Source organism: Nansenia antarctica (genome assembly GCF_963989245.1).
Source record: "Nansenia antarctica genome assembly, chromosome: 12".
Classification (NCBI taxonomy): Eukaryota; Metazoa; Chordata; class Actinopteri; order Argentiniformes; family Microstomatidae; genus Nansenia; species Nansenia antarctica.
The window spans coordinates 24,480,359-24,497,858 of NC_137682.1; the positions used below are offsets into that span (position 1 = coordinate 24,480,359).

Here is a 17,500-nt window from a genome sequence, read left to right on the forward strand (position 1 = left end):
CGTTACTGTAACTGTCACAGTTGTAATTGATTAAAGTACACTTTTACAGTTTGCAAAGCCATAAAATGACATGAAACATTATTACATTAGACATTATATAAGAAAGAGATCAAGCAAAAAAAAAAAAAAAACTATGCAAATCAGAGACCCTATAAAAATAAAGATATTGATTCCAAAATGACATGAACTGTTATCCTTGCATTACGATGGACTCAATTCAACTTACTGAGTGATTTGTTGATGACCTTTTAGCTTTTTAGCTCATTTTAAGAGTGTCATAGCAAAGGATACTTATGCACATGAGGTATTTCTAACGTTTTTTTAAACCTGCAAACATGATGTTAAAGCAGACCACTTTACACACCGTATATGGTGTTCACAGGTCTCTGTGTGTGTGTGTGTGTGTGTGTGTGTGTGTCGTGTGTGTGTGCGCGCGTACGTATGTATGTACATACGTGTGTGTGTGTGTGTAGACTCACTCTCTGGTAGTGGATGATGTTCTTGTGTTCTCGGGCGATGCGGCTGGCCCATTTCCTTGCCTCCTTATTCAGACTGTGCTCCTCCGTGGTCCCCGTCTCCGACTCCAACTGTCGACTCTACAACACACACACACATAAACAAAAAAATGCCGGTTGAGAGAGGACGCTGGCGTTGCTTGTTCGCCGCTTCTCCGTCCGAAATCTAGGTGTAATTGCAGTATACAGTTAGTAGATTGTCCTACAAAGACACTTAGATTTAGATTTTGTCATCTAAAAACGAAGTAGACCCCCTATACTTTCTTTTATTTCTTTTTTGGGTTTCTTTTTATTATTACTACTCAATCTTTTCAGTTTGTAAAGCGTCTTTGAGTGTCTAGAAAAGCGCCATATAAGTCTAATGTTTTATTATTATTATTATTATTATTATTTATTATATAGTAACAGTGTTAACAGATGTGATATTAGGAAAAACAATTCAAGTGCCAGTAAACTGTGGCAGAAAACTGGCCCCTAGGTCCAATACGCGTCTAATTCAAAACCCAAACCCTCCCGGGGGGGTATATCATCAAGCCCCAATTCTTAAAGTCTTGCGACTTATCAAAACAAGCCTAGATTTTCCTTTAGCGACGTTGACGGAATACCTCCCTGCTCTCTCCTCGTCTTTTGCACTTGTACCAAAACATTCACGTCAGCGTAGCCTAGCGACTCACCAAGGAACACTTGCTGCGTTAGTGTGGATATTTGTGCTGTGTAAATATTATCTACAAAAGAGGTCGAGCCACTTTTCTTTTGAATGGGAATCTGATGCGAGAGATGTTCTACGGTGATTATCTCCACTGCTCCACGGCTCTACAGTATATCAAGGTCATATGCCAATATTTCAGTTAACGGCACTGCCACTTTAATAAAGTAGAGGACAGACAGAGAGGAGAGCCAACAAGGTGAACCTTTGTTGTGTTGTTTTTTCTTTTTGCAATGTGTTGAATACTTTTAAAATGACACGGTGGTGAATGCCAGGTGAATACCAACCAAATTTCCCTTGACCCTCCTGTGCATGTGTGAGTGTGTGCGTACTGTAAACGGCTGGTCTTGCACATTTTTGGCCTTGCATCAGCAAGTCCAACTCTTGATTTCAATGACTTTGTTTACTTTCACTTAGTAGTGGGCTTGTGTAACAGATGCTTATTGTATCTTTAAATAAAGATTTCTACTTGATTTGTAAGTAATTATATGATTATTAATGATTTTGGGGGGGTTTCCATGATTCTAAATGAATTTTTCAGCCAATGTTTGTTTGATAATGAACGTCTATGTTCCCTGGGTAATGTGTAACCCACCTTGTTGTTTTGTAACCTGTATTTAGATTAATAACGATCAGTTATTATATATTTGTTAAAACAAATGATTTGGACACAGAAGAAACTAAAGATAAATGTGTTGTTTCTTTAAAATGTGTATAGAGGTATGACTTGAGTTGCTTACATTTTTACAGACATTTAAAACTGATTATACTTTTGAAACTATTCAAACTTGAAAGTGTACATGGAGGTTTATAGAAACCAAAATGTGAAAATGTTTAACCACCACTGTTCTTACACGTACAAGCTATTCACACCAATCCCACTGTAAAATGTCCAACTTCAAAAGGTAAATCCTGTAAAAATAATTCTGATACTGTTATACTTTTTAAGCTATTCCACTCTTTGTAACTCAGAAAACTCAATCCAATTTTAAGCCAAACAAACATAAAACTGGAACGTAGCAACTTACAGGAAGTTGATGGTGGCCATTATATTGCCTAGCAACTAGTTTTAGATTAACAAGTAAGTTGTTTTATTAGATGAATTCAAAACCTCATGTTGCCCGTAGTCCTACAATTGCTTATAAAACATCCATTTGGAAGATAGCTAATATCATTAGTGGTAGGTGGAACATTGCTAGCTAGCTATCTTGTTCCTTATGTCTCTAGCTAGCTAGCTCTGTCTTTTGCTTTTGTTACACAAAACATAAAAAAATACATTTTATAGGTTTTTGGGGGGTCGCAAGGTACAGCAGTAAACAAACTAGAAAAAGACAAATAGTGTCCAGTACTACCTGCTCTGCAAGAGGAGCCAACATGCCACATGTCAATGTGTCCTATATATAGCATCAGATTGGGGAAGAAAGGTGATTTAAGTGACTTTGAACGTGGCATGGTTGTTGGTGCCAGACGGGCTGGTTTGAGTATTTCAGTGTGCTGATCTACTGGGATTTTCACAAACAGAAAATGTTCAGAAAAAGAGAACCGGAGCAATGTGCAACGCTAGTATTTGTAAACAGCAGTAGGGCTGAGGGTAATCTAAGGGTAATTGAGTGTTCACATTGATCAGGGGTGTGTGAAACTTGCAGTAGTGCAAAGGCTAAATTGGATTGACCACAGTCAATCCATTAGGGCGCAGTGTGTTACCATTTCTTGGTGACTGTGGTTCACCACAGTGGTTATTTGTTGTTGCCCATGATGGAGAGGTTGGAATCCGATTGATTCTGTGGACAGGTGTCTTTTATCCACGTAACAAGTTGAGATTAGGAGTACTTTCTTAAAGCGAGAGGACTAATCTATGTGCCTCATGGGCACATACTGTTCTAGAATTCTTGCTGGTTGGTAGGGGATCAAATATTAGTTTCAATGCAAATCAATTTATAACTTTTATATAATGTTTTTTTCTGGATTTTCTGTTGATTTTCTGTCTCTCACTGTTAAAATAAACCTTTCATTAAAGTTATAGACCGTTCATATCTTTGTCAGTGGGCAAACTTACAAAATCGGCAGGGGATCAAATCATTATTTCCCTCATTGTATTGTATTGTATTGTATATATATATATATATATATATATATATATATATATATATATATATATATATATAATAGATATATATATATATATATATATATATATATATATATATAAAATGCTGTCAATCAATAATAGGCTTAATTAATTATGATTAATCACAAGTTTATTTGGGGGGAGATAGGAGAATGGAATAAAGAAATGTATGACAAACTGGTTAGAGAAATCAGAGTTTTTTACATTCTTATAACATCTCAGCTTCGTTTTGATGACTTCTGAATAAGATTAGAATCTCTTAATTTGAGTAAAAAAGTCTCAGGGAAGGCTTGGCTTTGCCCACAACATCCATAATGAATCACAGACTTAATAGGCTATATGCACACCAGGGTTTCCGTTAGAAAAAATTGCCGCCGGACATCGTGTCCGGGAAGATTTCGATTTACCGGACAAACGTGATATATTCCGGTCATCATATTAAAATATAATAAAAAATAAATAAAAAAATAAAAATAAAAATATAGCTGTTTGTCGCGGTGATTACTGTTGTGTAGCGGCCTATATATGCCATTTAATGTCTATTTCTCATCCGATACGATTAGATGCGAGCTATAATAATATAACATGATTCGCATGCGCGCTATGCCATTATGTCCAGCGCTGAACGGGCGCCTCACTGGGAACTGAACAGACAGCATCGATCAATGAACGGACTCCACATTACGTTAACTGAAGTTTGTTAAATTGTTTGGGATTAATGTGAGTTTTCTATTTTCTCTTTCCAGTTTTACCCTTTTTTTTATCAATAAAACAACGTCATTTCTATAACCAGGGGGGTGTTCCATCGACGTCGCTGGAGGAGGGTCTGGGCTTATTTCGTTAAGTCTCGCGAGACTCTTAAAAAGATCCAGGCATACCTTGATAGATCTCGCGAGACTTGTCGGGGTGAGCCTGGATTTTCATTTGGCGACGTTGATGGAATACCCCCCAGGTCTCGCTGGTTGGGAAGGCATTTCGTTTAGCTGCCTGTCAAATAATACTGTAGCGAACGGAGACTGGTAGTGTAACTCGCCCCATGCGGGAATCGAACCCCGATCTCCCGCATAACCGACGGCCGCGCTAACCATTAGACAGCTGTTAACGGGGCCTCATACAGGATCGTTACAATACTTAGGGGATAGCCCTGTAAGCTCATACGGGTCTGTATGTCGTCCTGAAGACCGGCTGTTAGATCATATCGCTGAAGTTTGTCTCCATCTTAGTGTAAATGTTGTCCGTTTCGTTTGTTATCCTTGTTATTGTGCGATAAAGTTAAGGCGCTCCGCTTCGGGCCACCATTTTCGGCTGGGCGCCGGGCACGCACACACTCGTGCCCGCCCCCTTTGGTTAGCCTATTAACGATGAATTGAGTATCAAGGACCCCAATTGAAATAAGCCAGCGGCTTTCTTGGGTTTTTATCCTGTTAGTTGACCTTGTATGTAATATGTACTTCCATGTACCTACTTCTGCAAATCTTCTAATAAAGTTTTCAATCAATCAATAGGCTGGCTGGAGGGGGCGGGTCCTTCTCTCTCAGGCGGTGTTGTGTGTGTGTGGGTGTGTGTGTGTTTGGTGCTCAGCTGAAGATGGTGGCCCGAAGCCAATTTGAATACAAAATGTGAACTTTGCGAATTGTGTTCAAATTGTGCTTAGAGGGAATTATTTTCACCGGACATTTTGTCCGACGAATTTTCAATTTGTCGGACTTCAACAAATTTTGCCAGACAAAGTCCGGGAATTACCGGTTAACGGAAACCCTGATGCACACTCTCTTCCGCATTCCGACTCTGTCATGTACTTTATTTCCGGTGTCACGTCCCCCCACCGGATTAATCAATTAACCTGAACACTCCTAGTTATGACTGCATGTTTTTAATGCAGTTGGGTCATGTTTAACTAGAGTGACCATGGTCATAGTTGACAGTTTCAGTTGGGTCATGTTTAACTAGAGTGACCATGGTCATAGTTGACCTGTGGCTTACTCATGAGTGTCGTTATAGTAACAGCGCCAGTCTGAAACAGTATTCAAGGTCACCCTTCTGGTCAAATGAAGATGATAGAGCCATACTCAGTCTCAGTCCAGTGCAGACAGCTCCATGTCTCAGACAGCTGTTCATGGAAGCATGTGCATTTAACCCTGTAAGGCCCTCAGCGGCCATAGGACAACATCACATTTAGCTATCCAAAAAAGAACATCTGTGGGCTAAATGTTTTTTTACCCTTTTTTTACCCTTGCAATGCAGTATGGCATAACTCTAAATGATTATTATCACAGCAACTCATTACTATTTCTTAGTTGTTTTTTTTCACTCACGAAAAATCACAAACTCTCTCATGAGTCGATGGGAATTGACATTCCTCTCACACCAAATATGATTCTGTTTACATGATTGCGTCATAATGAAATAGGGTTATTCCATTTCCATTCTGTCAATTCAAGGGAGGGATTCGAGCTCATAATTAAAAAATGAATGATCCTAATTCATGAGTTCATAATTCCCAATGTTTTTTTTTTACTAAAACATATTTTTTTTTAAAAACCACCAGCTATTTTTTGTCTCTCTACCTGGGTCTTACAGACTGCAACACCATGCATGGTTTAACAGCTACGATGACGTTCTAGTTTAAGGCAGCGATCATGTACATGGGGGGTATGGTTGTCAGGGTCATGTACATGGGGGGTATGGTTGTCAGGGTCATGTACATGGGGGGTATGGTTGGTAGGGTCATGTACATGGGGGGTATGGTTGTCAGGGTCATGTACATGGGGGGTATGGTTGGCAGGGTCATGTACATGGGGGGGATGGTTGGCAGGGTCATGTACATGGGGGGTATGGTTGGTAGGGTCATGTACATGGGGGGTATGGTTGGCAGGGTCATGTACATGGGGGGTATGGTTGGTAGGGTCATGTACATGGGGGGTATGGTTGGCAGGGTCATGTACATGGGGGGGATGGTTGGCAGGGTCATGTACATGGGGGGTATGGTTGGCAGGGTCAGGGGTTATTGGAGGTAGTTATCATGCTTGTTGGATTGAACAGCATGCAGCGGTCATGAACATGGTTGTGTTGTGGTTAAGGACTAGCGGTTAGGTCTACCTGTGCCAGGGTCATTCTCATGGCACTGACGGGCGACGGCTCAATTTCCACCAACTTCGGGACCGAGCTCAGAGTCTGACACACACACACACACACACACACACACACACAAGCAAGCAAGCACACAGTCCCGCACACCCAAGGGCGAGCACACACACGCACACACGCGCACACACACACACACACACACACACACACACACGCGCACACACACACACACACACACACACACACACACACACACACACACAGACAGACATACACACACACACACACACAGAGACATACACACACAGCAGTTAGTAGAAATAGTTAGGGGAGAAAGAGTGGTTGAAAAAGGGTTTGGGAAAGAAGAGAGTGGAGGGGTAACAGTTTGGATTGACAGAGGTAGGAGAGAGAGTTATGCGGGGTACACACATAAGGATTTTTTGGCTGGTTTTGGCCCGATTTTCGGATGTCTGAAAACGACAGAAAACGCCCGATTATCAGATGGATCTTAACATTTTCCTATAACAAAATCCTGGGGTGTGAGGTGTGTTAAGAGTCAATTCTCTTCAATTGTGCAATCAACTCTCCCAACAACCTGCTCGGAAAATGGGCGTGGTCGGCAATCGTAAATGTGAAATGTGTTCAATAATTACGAGCAGAAATCATAGGGTTGCCAGATTGTTTGGTGAAATTAGCGGTTTTAGACTGTGGTTAGGGTGGAAATTGTCATTTCCATCTGGCAACCCTGCTCGCCAATCAAGTTTAGTTTAGTTTAGTTTATTAGTTTATTATATCGAGGACAATCCTAATACATGAACCATATAAAATATAGTAAAAAAGGCAGCGTTAGCCTAGTCGGCTAATTTTCAGCTGAAGTCCCCGGCCAGTTGCAACATGGCATCCTGAAAAGTAACGTCATTAGTTAAAATAAAACATTTAAAAATTCTAAGAACACGTGGCTGAGACAAGGTACCCCAACATCACACTTGACAAAAAACACACGTAAGCAAGCTGAGGTGATTGAAGGGGCTACAACAGACACCACATACACACTTATGGGGGCAGCGACATTTCAAGCACATAGAAGCCACAGGACAATTACAGGCCACACAACATTAAGCACTTACAAACAGTTAAACAGTTAAACATTAAACAAAACAAAACATACAAAAAAAAGGCATTATGGGGAGGCAGCACAGAGAGGGATTAATGAGGACAAGTATAGTTCTGTGTCAGCCAGGCTTTCATGTGTGTTGTGAAGGTGGAGTAAGTATGTATGTCTTTGAGTTGGTTGGGTAGTGAGTTCCAGTTTTCTATTGCTATCACTGAGAAGGATTGCTTACTGAAGGTGCTTTTCCTGAATGGAACTATAAGGTCGCCACGAGAGGTGCTTCTGGTGGGCCGTAAGCTGTGGTCACGCTGGTTTAAGAAGCGAGCTGACTTCTTCTTTTCATTATTCAGCACTTTATTTGCCCTGTCGCACATGGTTGTCTCGTACAGGTCAGTCAGGGTACTACGTTAGATAATAATAATAATAACAACTTTATTTGTATAGCGCTTTTCCTGCAAACGTTGCGGCTCAAAGTGCTTTAATCATTCTATAATCTTAATGTAATTATTTTGTAATTTAGTTTAGTTTATTTATTTAGCACACAAGAGATTGTGCAAGGAGGGAACGAAGCCCCGTCAATATTTATGTTTCAAATAAACATCAAGGAACACTTAATGCATGTCAATAAGAGAAAATAAACCACAAACAAAATCATATCCATAAAGGCAATATTAAAATAATGGGTTCACGCGAGATTTCTGGCTTGGGGAACGAGACTAGAGAGTTTGGAGTCTGTCGTAATCGAAAATCTTTATGTCTGTGGGGTGCTGAAATGGGGAAATCGGCGCACACCACACACAACACGATCAAGGCTGTTCAATCCAAGATTTTGTTTCATGTGTGGGGTCTGTCTCAGATAAGATTTCGGTTAAGATTTTGAAAATCCTTATGTGTGTACCCCGCTTTAGAGAGATGCTACAGGAGATTTATAGCCACTAGTTCTAAAAATGAGCACTCACGAGCTAAAACGGATCCCCGTTTTACCTCCTAGGACGTAAACTCCCATGAGCAAAAGCGCCACTTGCAAAGTGACATCATGAACCGTACTGTCAACAATGTCCAAAATGAGTGCCAAAAATTGTGTAGCATCTCTTTAAAAAGGAGAGACTGTACATAACTGTAAGGGTGAAAGACCAGTAAAGAAAGATAGTGACACAGGGGAGAATGAGAAGGAGGAGTGTTTGAGTGTTAAAATATGTTAATACACAGAGATACTGATAACACAGAGAATACCGATGCTAAATTCATGTACTCCTTAGAATCAAACTAGGAAACTCTGTCATTGTTTTCCATAGTTCTTTTATAATCTCGGATGTTGGCTTTGAATGTGGGAAAGCCATACTTCCCACGTCTTTTGAGAGGACATGAACACAGCATCGGAGCAGAGAGCAAGGGTAGGAGAGGTTCACATACACAAGAGGCCGGCGTGTGAGTGTGTGTACGTGCACGCACCAGTGCATGTGTGTGCAGTGTTTCTGTCTGTCCGTCTGTGTCTCACCGTATCAAAATCGCTGGGCTGGAACTGGAAGTCTTGTGCTTTGTGGAAGACTGGGTTCTCCTGCATAAACAACTGCTGGTTGAACTCCTGCATCACCTAAGAGAGAGAGAGAGAGAGAGAGAGAGAGAGAGAGAGAGAGAGAGAGAGAGAGAGACAGACAGACAGGATTACACACACACACACACACACGCACGCACTCAAACAGACAGACAGACAGACAGACGCACACACGCACACACACACACACACACACACACACACACAAACACACACACACACACACACACACACACACACACACACAGACACACAGCGCAGACGCACACACCCACCCACCCACCCACACACACACACACACACACACCCCTACACACACACACACACACACACACACACACACACACACACACGCACGCACACACACACACACACACGCACACACACGCACACACACACGCAGACAGACAGACAGACAGAAAGACGCACACACACACACACACACACACACACACACACACAAATATGCCTCACCCTGCTGGACTTGTCCAGGAGGAACTGGAAGGTGTTGTGAATGGCCTGAAAGGCCTCTAGTTCTGTCCGACAGAACATGATCAGATAGTCCTTCACATGGTCATATACCCCTCCATCCAATGCCTGAGAGAGGGAGAGAGAGACAATAAGAAGGAGGGGGGGGGGGGGGGGGTAGAGAATGTTAATTTGATAGTTATCTTCAGTCCTTGATGAATAGTTGGATAATGCATTAATTAACTGTTGAATCTAAATGTTTTTCTATGAACTACTGTGGCAACATTGCCAAGCTTTAACATTGCTGTCAACAGAGCCCATTTGAATTCCAGGAAAAGAATAGAGTAGATGCATGTACTAGGGGGGGGGCTGACAGAAACAGAAGGCAGCTTTTTTACAAAGAAGCAGTGAGGATGTGTATGTGTGTGTGTGTGTGTGTGTGTGTGTCTATGTGTGTATGTATGTGTGTGTGTGTGTGTCTATGTGTGTGTGTGTATGTATGTGTGTATGTATGTGTGTACATGTTCGTTGGACAGGGCCCTCACAGCTGCTGCTGGGAAGTTGCTCAGGTTAATAACAACAACACACAGACCAAACCCCCGACCTCTTCTACCTCTGACGTAAATATCTGCCTCCTTTCACTCAATCGTCATACAATGTTATCATAGTGTACCTGGAGGATGTTATCATAGTGTACCTGGAGAATGTTATCATAGTGTACCTGGAGGATGTTATCATAGTGTACCTGGAGGATGTTATCATAGTGTACCTGGAGAATGTTATCATAGTGTACCTGGAGAATGTTATCATAGTGTACCTGGAGGATGTTATCATAGTGTACCTGGAGAATGTTATCATAGTGTACCTGGAGGATGTTATCATAGTGTACCTGGAGAATGTTATCATAGTGTACCTGGAGAATGTTATCAGGGGTGCAAAGTTGTCAATACTTGCTCAATATTCCGGTTGGGCAAGAGTCATGCAAACGCGTACCGAACCCGATTAAGGCCATATTCCGATTGGAGAATATTCTGAGTAAGACCCCTGGCATATACCTGTTTGAATCGGAATATTGTGACATATATACATACACCTTAAGGCCTTTGCACACTGATGTTTTTTACGTCCGTTTAAAGATCTCGTCCGTTAATTAGAACCCATGTTGTGTCAATCACGCTTGCACACCGAATCCGAAATATTCGTCCGTCATAGTTTCTGGTATTATTTATCGTCTTAGAAACATCCTAGCAAGAGGCACTTCAACAATTATCATAACGTTTATTTTGCATCAGCTCTTTTTATACAACCTACATTTAGATGAATAATATATACATTCCATATCTTGGATGCAGACGTAATGTAAGTGGAGAGGAGATTGATCGGGAGTTGACAATACTACCGAATGAATGAAAATGTCTGAAATTCAATTATTTTACGGTATTTGAGGGTACTGTATCAATTATATTTGAACCATTTGTACATGCCCAGTGAACCTGAATACGCGGTTCCATGTCGCCAGAGATTCTTTTGCCAATTAACATGTAAACAGAATATTTCAGTTGCTACAGTTTTTTCAACTTTGTTTATTGTTTTTTTTGGAGAGCATCAATTATATGACATTATATGACATATATTATTACACTCTATAGAAAATACTTACAAAATGTAAAAACATAAAAACAAAACATGAGAGCAAAAGAGAAAATAACATAGACAAAAAATATAAAAATAAATAAATAAATAAATAAAAATAAAAATAAATAATACAAGTTAAAGGCTTCCAGTTTCTACAGAGTCGGGAAAGGTCAAGGTCTCAGTGTAGGATAGGATAGGGTCCCACATGAGGTGACATTTATCAATTGAACCTCTTATAGAATAGTGGGGCTAGGGTCCCTGCTGATCTGGAGCACCCAGACCCGGTCAAACAGGCTCCAGAACAGTTTCCACCTACAGGCTATAAGACCCCCCCCCCCTTAACCATCACTACCTCAATCCCAACACTCTATAGTACCCCCCCCCCCCTCCCCCCTCATGATCAGTAGACATCTGACATTATTATTGTACATCTGAGATTATTGCAGTATTACCTTTTGTAACTTTTTAAATGATTATGACACTGTATTAATGATTTGTTGATTGCTGTTGACTGTCGTTGTCGGAGGAGCAGGATCCTGAAGCATTTCACTATTTCAATCGCAGCTGTATGTGATTGTACGTGACAAACAACATTTCATTAGATTTTGATTTGGTGTGATGCAAGGGACTGTGGGAATTACCCGCTCTCAACAGCAGGGGGGAGTGTGGAGTGCAGACTCGCTATCATTACAAGAGAGACGGGCCCTGTTCCAATACACATCTTTCTTCCGGGCTTCACTGAGATTTATTTGAACATACATTAAATGGTGATCAACCTACTACTTTCAGAGAGAGAGACAGAGAGAGAGAGAGAGAGAGAGAGAGAGAGAGAGAGAGAGATAGATAGAGAGAGAGAGACAGATAGAGAGAGAAACAGAGAGAGAGACAGAGAGAGAGACAGAGAAAGAGAAAAAAATAGCATACAGTCATGGACATAAATATTGGCACCCCTGCACTTGTCAGATAAATGCACCACTTCTCCCAGAAGATTGTTGCAAATGCTTTGGTATTATTCATTCATATTAGTTCTTTAGTTTGGGTTAGTCGGAACAACAACAAAAAGCAGAGATTTTTTTTTATCCAAATCTGATAATACAGAACTCTAAAGCTGGACTGGACAAAAAAATGGACTGGACTGGACTCAAATCGAAATGGTAAGAAATAATTGTATTTCAAGCATGTCTCTCCAAATCCTCTAGTTTGTATTGAAACAGTAGGTGATCAACCTAACACTTTCACCACTCCAACTGTGTCACATCAGTAACAGACCTGGAGGAGACAGGAAGAGGGAGGGGACGTCTCAAAGAGGGCAGAGGAAGAAAAGTGTAAATAGCAGCTTGTTACCCTCCAGCCTTGTCCCTCTGTGTCTCAGTGTGTGTGTGTGTGTGTGTGTGTGTGTGTGTGTGTGTGTGTTGCCCTGCAGCCCCGTCCCTCTGTCACTACAACCATCTATCTTCAGTACCATGTATACCCAGGGGATGGAGGGGGGGGGGGGGGGGGGAAGGGGGGTGGAGATCGGAGCTACAGCCTGGTACTGCAACTGTGTCAAGTCAGTGTGTTTGTGTGATTCTGTGCCGTGTTAGTAGTGGGTTATTGGGTTGTGTGAATTGGGGGTTCTCATCCCACTCTATTTAGGGGAGACCTTGGCCTGATAGGTGGCTGAACCAAACAGCACACAGGGCTGACGTGGGCTTGTGTGTGTGTGTGTGTGTGTGTGTGTGTGTGTGTGTCACTGTCTTTAATAGGACTCACTCAGCTGGGCTTACTCACGGGGAAGTAGTCAAGGTGTGTGTATTTGATGTTAAAAGATCTGTGTTGACTCTGACATAAGTGTTGATTGTGTGTGTGTGTGTGTGTGTGTGTGTGTGTGTGTGTGTGTGACAGTCTAGAGGGCAGATTGTCATTCCCTCTGTCTCATCGCCAGCTGTGAAAGCACCTGTGCTGTCGCTGACACTTAACCATTACATGATCCAAAACACTGACGTACATTCCTACGTCATCTCATGAGCTACAGGAACATCACCAACAGCAACCACAACCACAACCATATCAAAACCTAAAGATCACAGTCACAATACTATGGGAACATGGCCAACACGTATGCCAGAGAAAAAGATGAACGATAAAGAGAGAACGAGTGATGGAAGTGGATTGATTCTAACTGTATGATTATATTTCTGGTATATGAAATCTATAAAAAAACAAACATGTCAGCTCATTTCAACTTTGGACCACGTTGTGTGTTTGAGTATAATGTGACACATTCTAATGAGTTGGTCCTCACGTCGGGATCCGATGTAACGATCAGACTTTTCTTTCGACAGTGTTCAGTAGTGTTCTAGTTAACTAGGTAGCAGTGGGGATTACTCACCCAATCCGTTGCGTTGCAGTATTTTGGCTTGACTAGTGAGTTTGTGTTGTGATTCTCAACAACGTTGAGACGTAGTTCCGTGTTTCAAAAGAAAAATCGGAACATTTTGATTGGTTGCCGACATGCGGACCAAATGATCAGACTGTGTCACATATGTGGTACCTGAATGCAGTGGAGCAGGTGTGTGTGATAGTAGTATAGGTGGTACCTGAATGCAGTGGAGCAGGTCTGTGTGATAGTAGCGGTCGTGATGAGCGTTGGCTGCTGCCAGGGTTAACAGGTAGTCATTCCTGGCATGGGTCGCCCTGGAGTTACAGTCACTCCTCTTAGCTTTCAACTACAGAGAGAGAGAGAGAGAGAGAGAGAGAGAGAGAGGGGGGGGGGGAGGGATGGAGAGAGAGAGACAGAGAGAAAGAGAGACAGAGAGAGAGACAGAGAGAGAGAGTCCGAGAGACAGAGAGAGAGAGATATAGTGAGAGAGAGACAGAGAGAGAGAGAGAGAGAGAGAGAGAAAAAATAGCATACAGTCATGGACACAAATATTGGCAGTGCACCCCTGCACTTGTCAGATAAATGCACCACTTCTCCCAGAAAATGCTTTGGTATTACTCTTTCTTATTATTTCTTTAGTTTGCATCGGAACAACACAAAAAAGCAGAGTAAAAAAATCCAAATCTGATATCATTCCATACAGAACTCTAAAACTGGACTGGACAAAATCTAAATCGTAAGAAATATATTTTGTATTTCAAGCATGTAATGCTCCTTTAATTTGTATTTAAACTCACCTGTGGCAAGTTACAGGTGCTGACAATATAGAAATCACACTTGCAACTATTTAAAATGGAGAAAAGTTGACTCAACATTTGTGTTGTGTGTGTGTGTGTGTGTGTGTGTGTGTGTGTGTGTGTACCACACAGAGCTTGGAGAAAAGAAAGAAGAGCAAAGAATTGTCTGAGGATTTGAGAACCAACATTGTGGTAAAGCATGGACAATCTCAAGGCTACAAGTCCTTCTCCAGAGATGTGTCTCCACTGTGAGCAGCGTCATCAAGAAGTGTACAGCCCATGGCACTGTAGCTAATCTCCCTGGACGTGGACAAAAGAGAGAAAATGATGAAAGATTGCAACAAACGATTGTTCGAATGGTGGATAAAAAACCTCAATCAACTTCCAAACAAATTCAAGCTGACCTGCAGACATAGGGTACAACAGTGTCAGCTCGCACTATCCGTCTCCATCTGAATGAAATGGGAATGCTATGCTAGGAGACCCAGGAGGACCCCACTGCTAAAAAAGCCAGACTGGAGTTTGCCAAAAGTTACCTGGAGAAGCCAAAATCATTCTGGGAGAACGTCCTGTGGACAGATGAGACCAAAGTAGAGCTTTTTGGTAAAGCACATAATTCTACTGTTTACAGAAAACGAAATGAGGCCTTCAAATAAAAGATCACGACCTACAGTCAAACATGGTGGAGGTTCACAGATGTTTTGGGGTTGCTTTGCTGCTTCTGGCACCGGATGCCTTGACTGTGTGCATGGCATCATGAAATCTGAAGACTACCAAAGAACGTAGGGCCCAGTGTCAGAAAGCTGGGTCTCCGTCAGAGGTCATGGGTCTTCCAGCAGGACAATGACCCAAAGCACACTTCAGAAAGCACCCAGAAATGGTTGAAGACAAAGCGCTGGAGAGTTCTGAAGTGGCCAGCAATGAGTCTGGATCAAAATACCAGAGAACAGCTGTGGCTCGATCTCAAAACAGCAGTTGGGAGAAGGCACCCTTCAAATGAGAGAGGAGTTGGCAAAAGAAGAGTGGTCCGACATTCCAGTAGAGAGGTGTAAGAAACTCATTCATGGTTACAGGAAGCGATTGATTTCAGTTATTTGCTACCAAATATTAAATTGAGCTTGAATTGCTTTTTTGTGTTGTTCCAATGCAAACAATAGAAATAAAGATGTAAATACCAAAACATTTGTAATTGCAACCATTTTCTGGGAGAGGTGGTGCATTATCTGACAGAAGTGCAACATTTTTGGCCATGACTGTATAACAGAGGCAGATACAACCAGCATTGCTTTGACCTCCATCTATTATTGGTGTGAACATCAATCATGCCATAGAGTAGGCTAATAGGAATGCTTACCTTCACGCTGGCTTTCTGTAAGCTAATCCTGGATTGAAACAGGCCCAGTTTAGACCTGTGAAACAGAAGGACCGATCAGGTGAATCCTTCAGAATCAACTTTCCTAGGAAGACTGGCTCCAAGGAAGCAGCGTAAAAACATGAATGACATGAACGTAAACCATTACAGAGAACTGGATAGCTGTTAATGGCCTATTTTCCAGAATTGTCCATTTGACCCCTGTGAGTAAAGAAAAAATGTTATATTTTTGCACTCACATTTTTTCGCACTTTTTCAAAATCACATCAGGATAAGCTAGTATGAAGCTATTTTGCTGTTTTTCCGGGTAGGAAGCAGGCTAATTTACAAGCGGCCAACTAGTGGTCGTTGTGTGTAAATAGCAGCTTAGCATTGTGAAGAGGATTGAAACAGGCCCAGTTTAGTTTACTCTGATTCATCTCCGACAGCAGATTCAGACCAGACATTATAAATCGAGCCAGGGCTTCGATATGAGAGGGTTTATCAATCAAACACTGATTTGGCCTTCCGGTCGAGTCCTGTGTGACATCAGAGATCCCGCTCACTGGGATTGTGTTGTCTGTGTGTGAAAAGGTGCCTGTGTGTCTTAGTGTATGAACGTATCTGTGTGAGTGAGTGAGTGAGTGAGTGCGTGTGTGTGTGTATATGTGTGTGCGTGTGTGTGTGTCCGTGCCCCTAACAATGACTAATGTCCAACCTTCCACATGCATGAGCGCACCCAAGACACACACACACACACACACACACACACACACACACACACACACACACACACACACCTACACGCCTACACACACACACACACACACACACACACACACACACACACACACACACACACACACACCTACACACCTACACACACCCACACACACACACACACACACACACACACGCACACACACACACACACACCTACACACCTACACACACCCACACACACACACACACACACACACACACACACACACACACACACACACACACACACACACACACACACACAGGTTAATGGGAGTTCCTGCTGCCTTCTAGTGAGTGAGAAAGAGCAGAGTAGAGCTGGCTGGCTAATCAATACATAGTTACCCAGGAGTCACACTACAGCCACTCACTATTACTGCTTCAATGCTGCAAGCTTTCCCTGCCTTTCTTAACTCCTACGATCTCTCTCTCCTCCTCTCCTCCTCTCCTCCTCTCCTCCTCTCCTCCTCTCCTCCCCTTACCGCTCCCCTGCAGCTCTTTCCTTCCTCCACCTCTCCTCACCCCCCCACTCTCTAGTCTACAGCACTGGTCTATTCCTCTTTCTTTGTCTCTCTTCTCCTTTAAATCCTCTTTCATTCTCACTCCCTTCCTCTCATCTCTTCCTCCCCAACCATCTTCCACCAAGTCGTTACACACTGAACACTTATTACACTTATTCAGATCAAAATCCATTTTCCTAGGAAGACTGGCTCCAAGGAAGCAGTGTAGAAACATGAATGACATGAACATAAACCATTACAGAGAACTGGATAGCTGTTAATGGCCTATTTTCCAAAAGGGGTAAAAGGTCTAAGTAGTAGATTACATAAATACAGTATAGCATTTGACTTGAGAACAGCCATGAGGGGTCATTTGACCCCTGTGAGTAAAGAAAGCTGTTATATCTTTGCACTCGATCAAATTTCAGGACCCTCCTTTCATGACCTTTCCAAGATATGTGCGTTCTACCACCCAGTATCCTTACATTTTCAAAATCACATCAGGATAAGCTAGTATGAAGCT

The 17,500-nt window shown here is 42.1% G+C and overlaps 1 protein-coding gene across 1 annotated transcript in view; it reads right to left on the bottom strand.

Moving 5' to 3' along the window:
* The window catches only part of fchsd2 (FCH and double SH3 domains 2), a gene marked incomplete at both ends in the record, with an annotated part of 65,645 nt that overhangs the window by 13,408 nt on the left and 34,737 nt on the right, over positions 1 to 17,500 (bottom strand). Inside the window, 6 exons of the mRNA XM_080542912.1 lie at positions 480 to 596; positions 6,449 to 6,523; positions 9,046 to 9,141; positions 9,577 to 9,699; positions 13,785 to 13,913; positions 15,719 to 15,773. Of these exons, the coding sequence (XP_080399038.1) occupies positions 480 to 596; positions 6,449 to 6,523; positions 9,046 to 9,141; positions 9,577 to 9,699; positions 13,785 to 13,913; positions 15,719 to 15,773 (595 nt within the window). The remainder of the gene's footprint in view (positions 1 to 479; positions 597 to 6,448; positions 6,524 to 9,045; positions 9,142 to 9,576; positions 9,700 to 13,784; positions 13,914 to 15,718; positions 15,774 to 17,500) is intronic.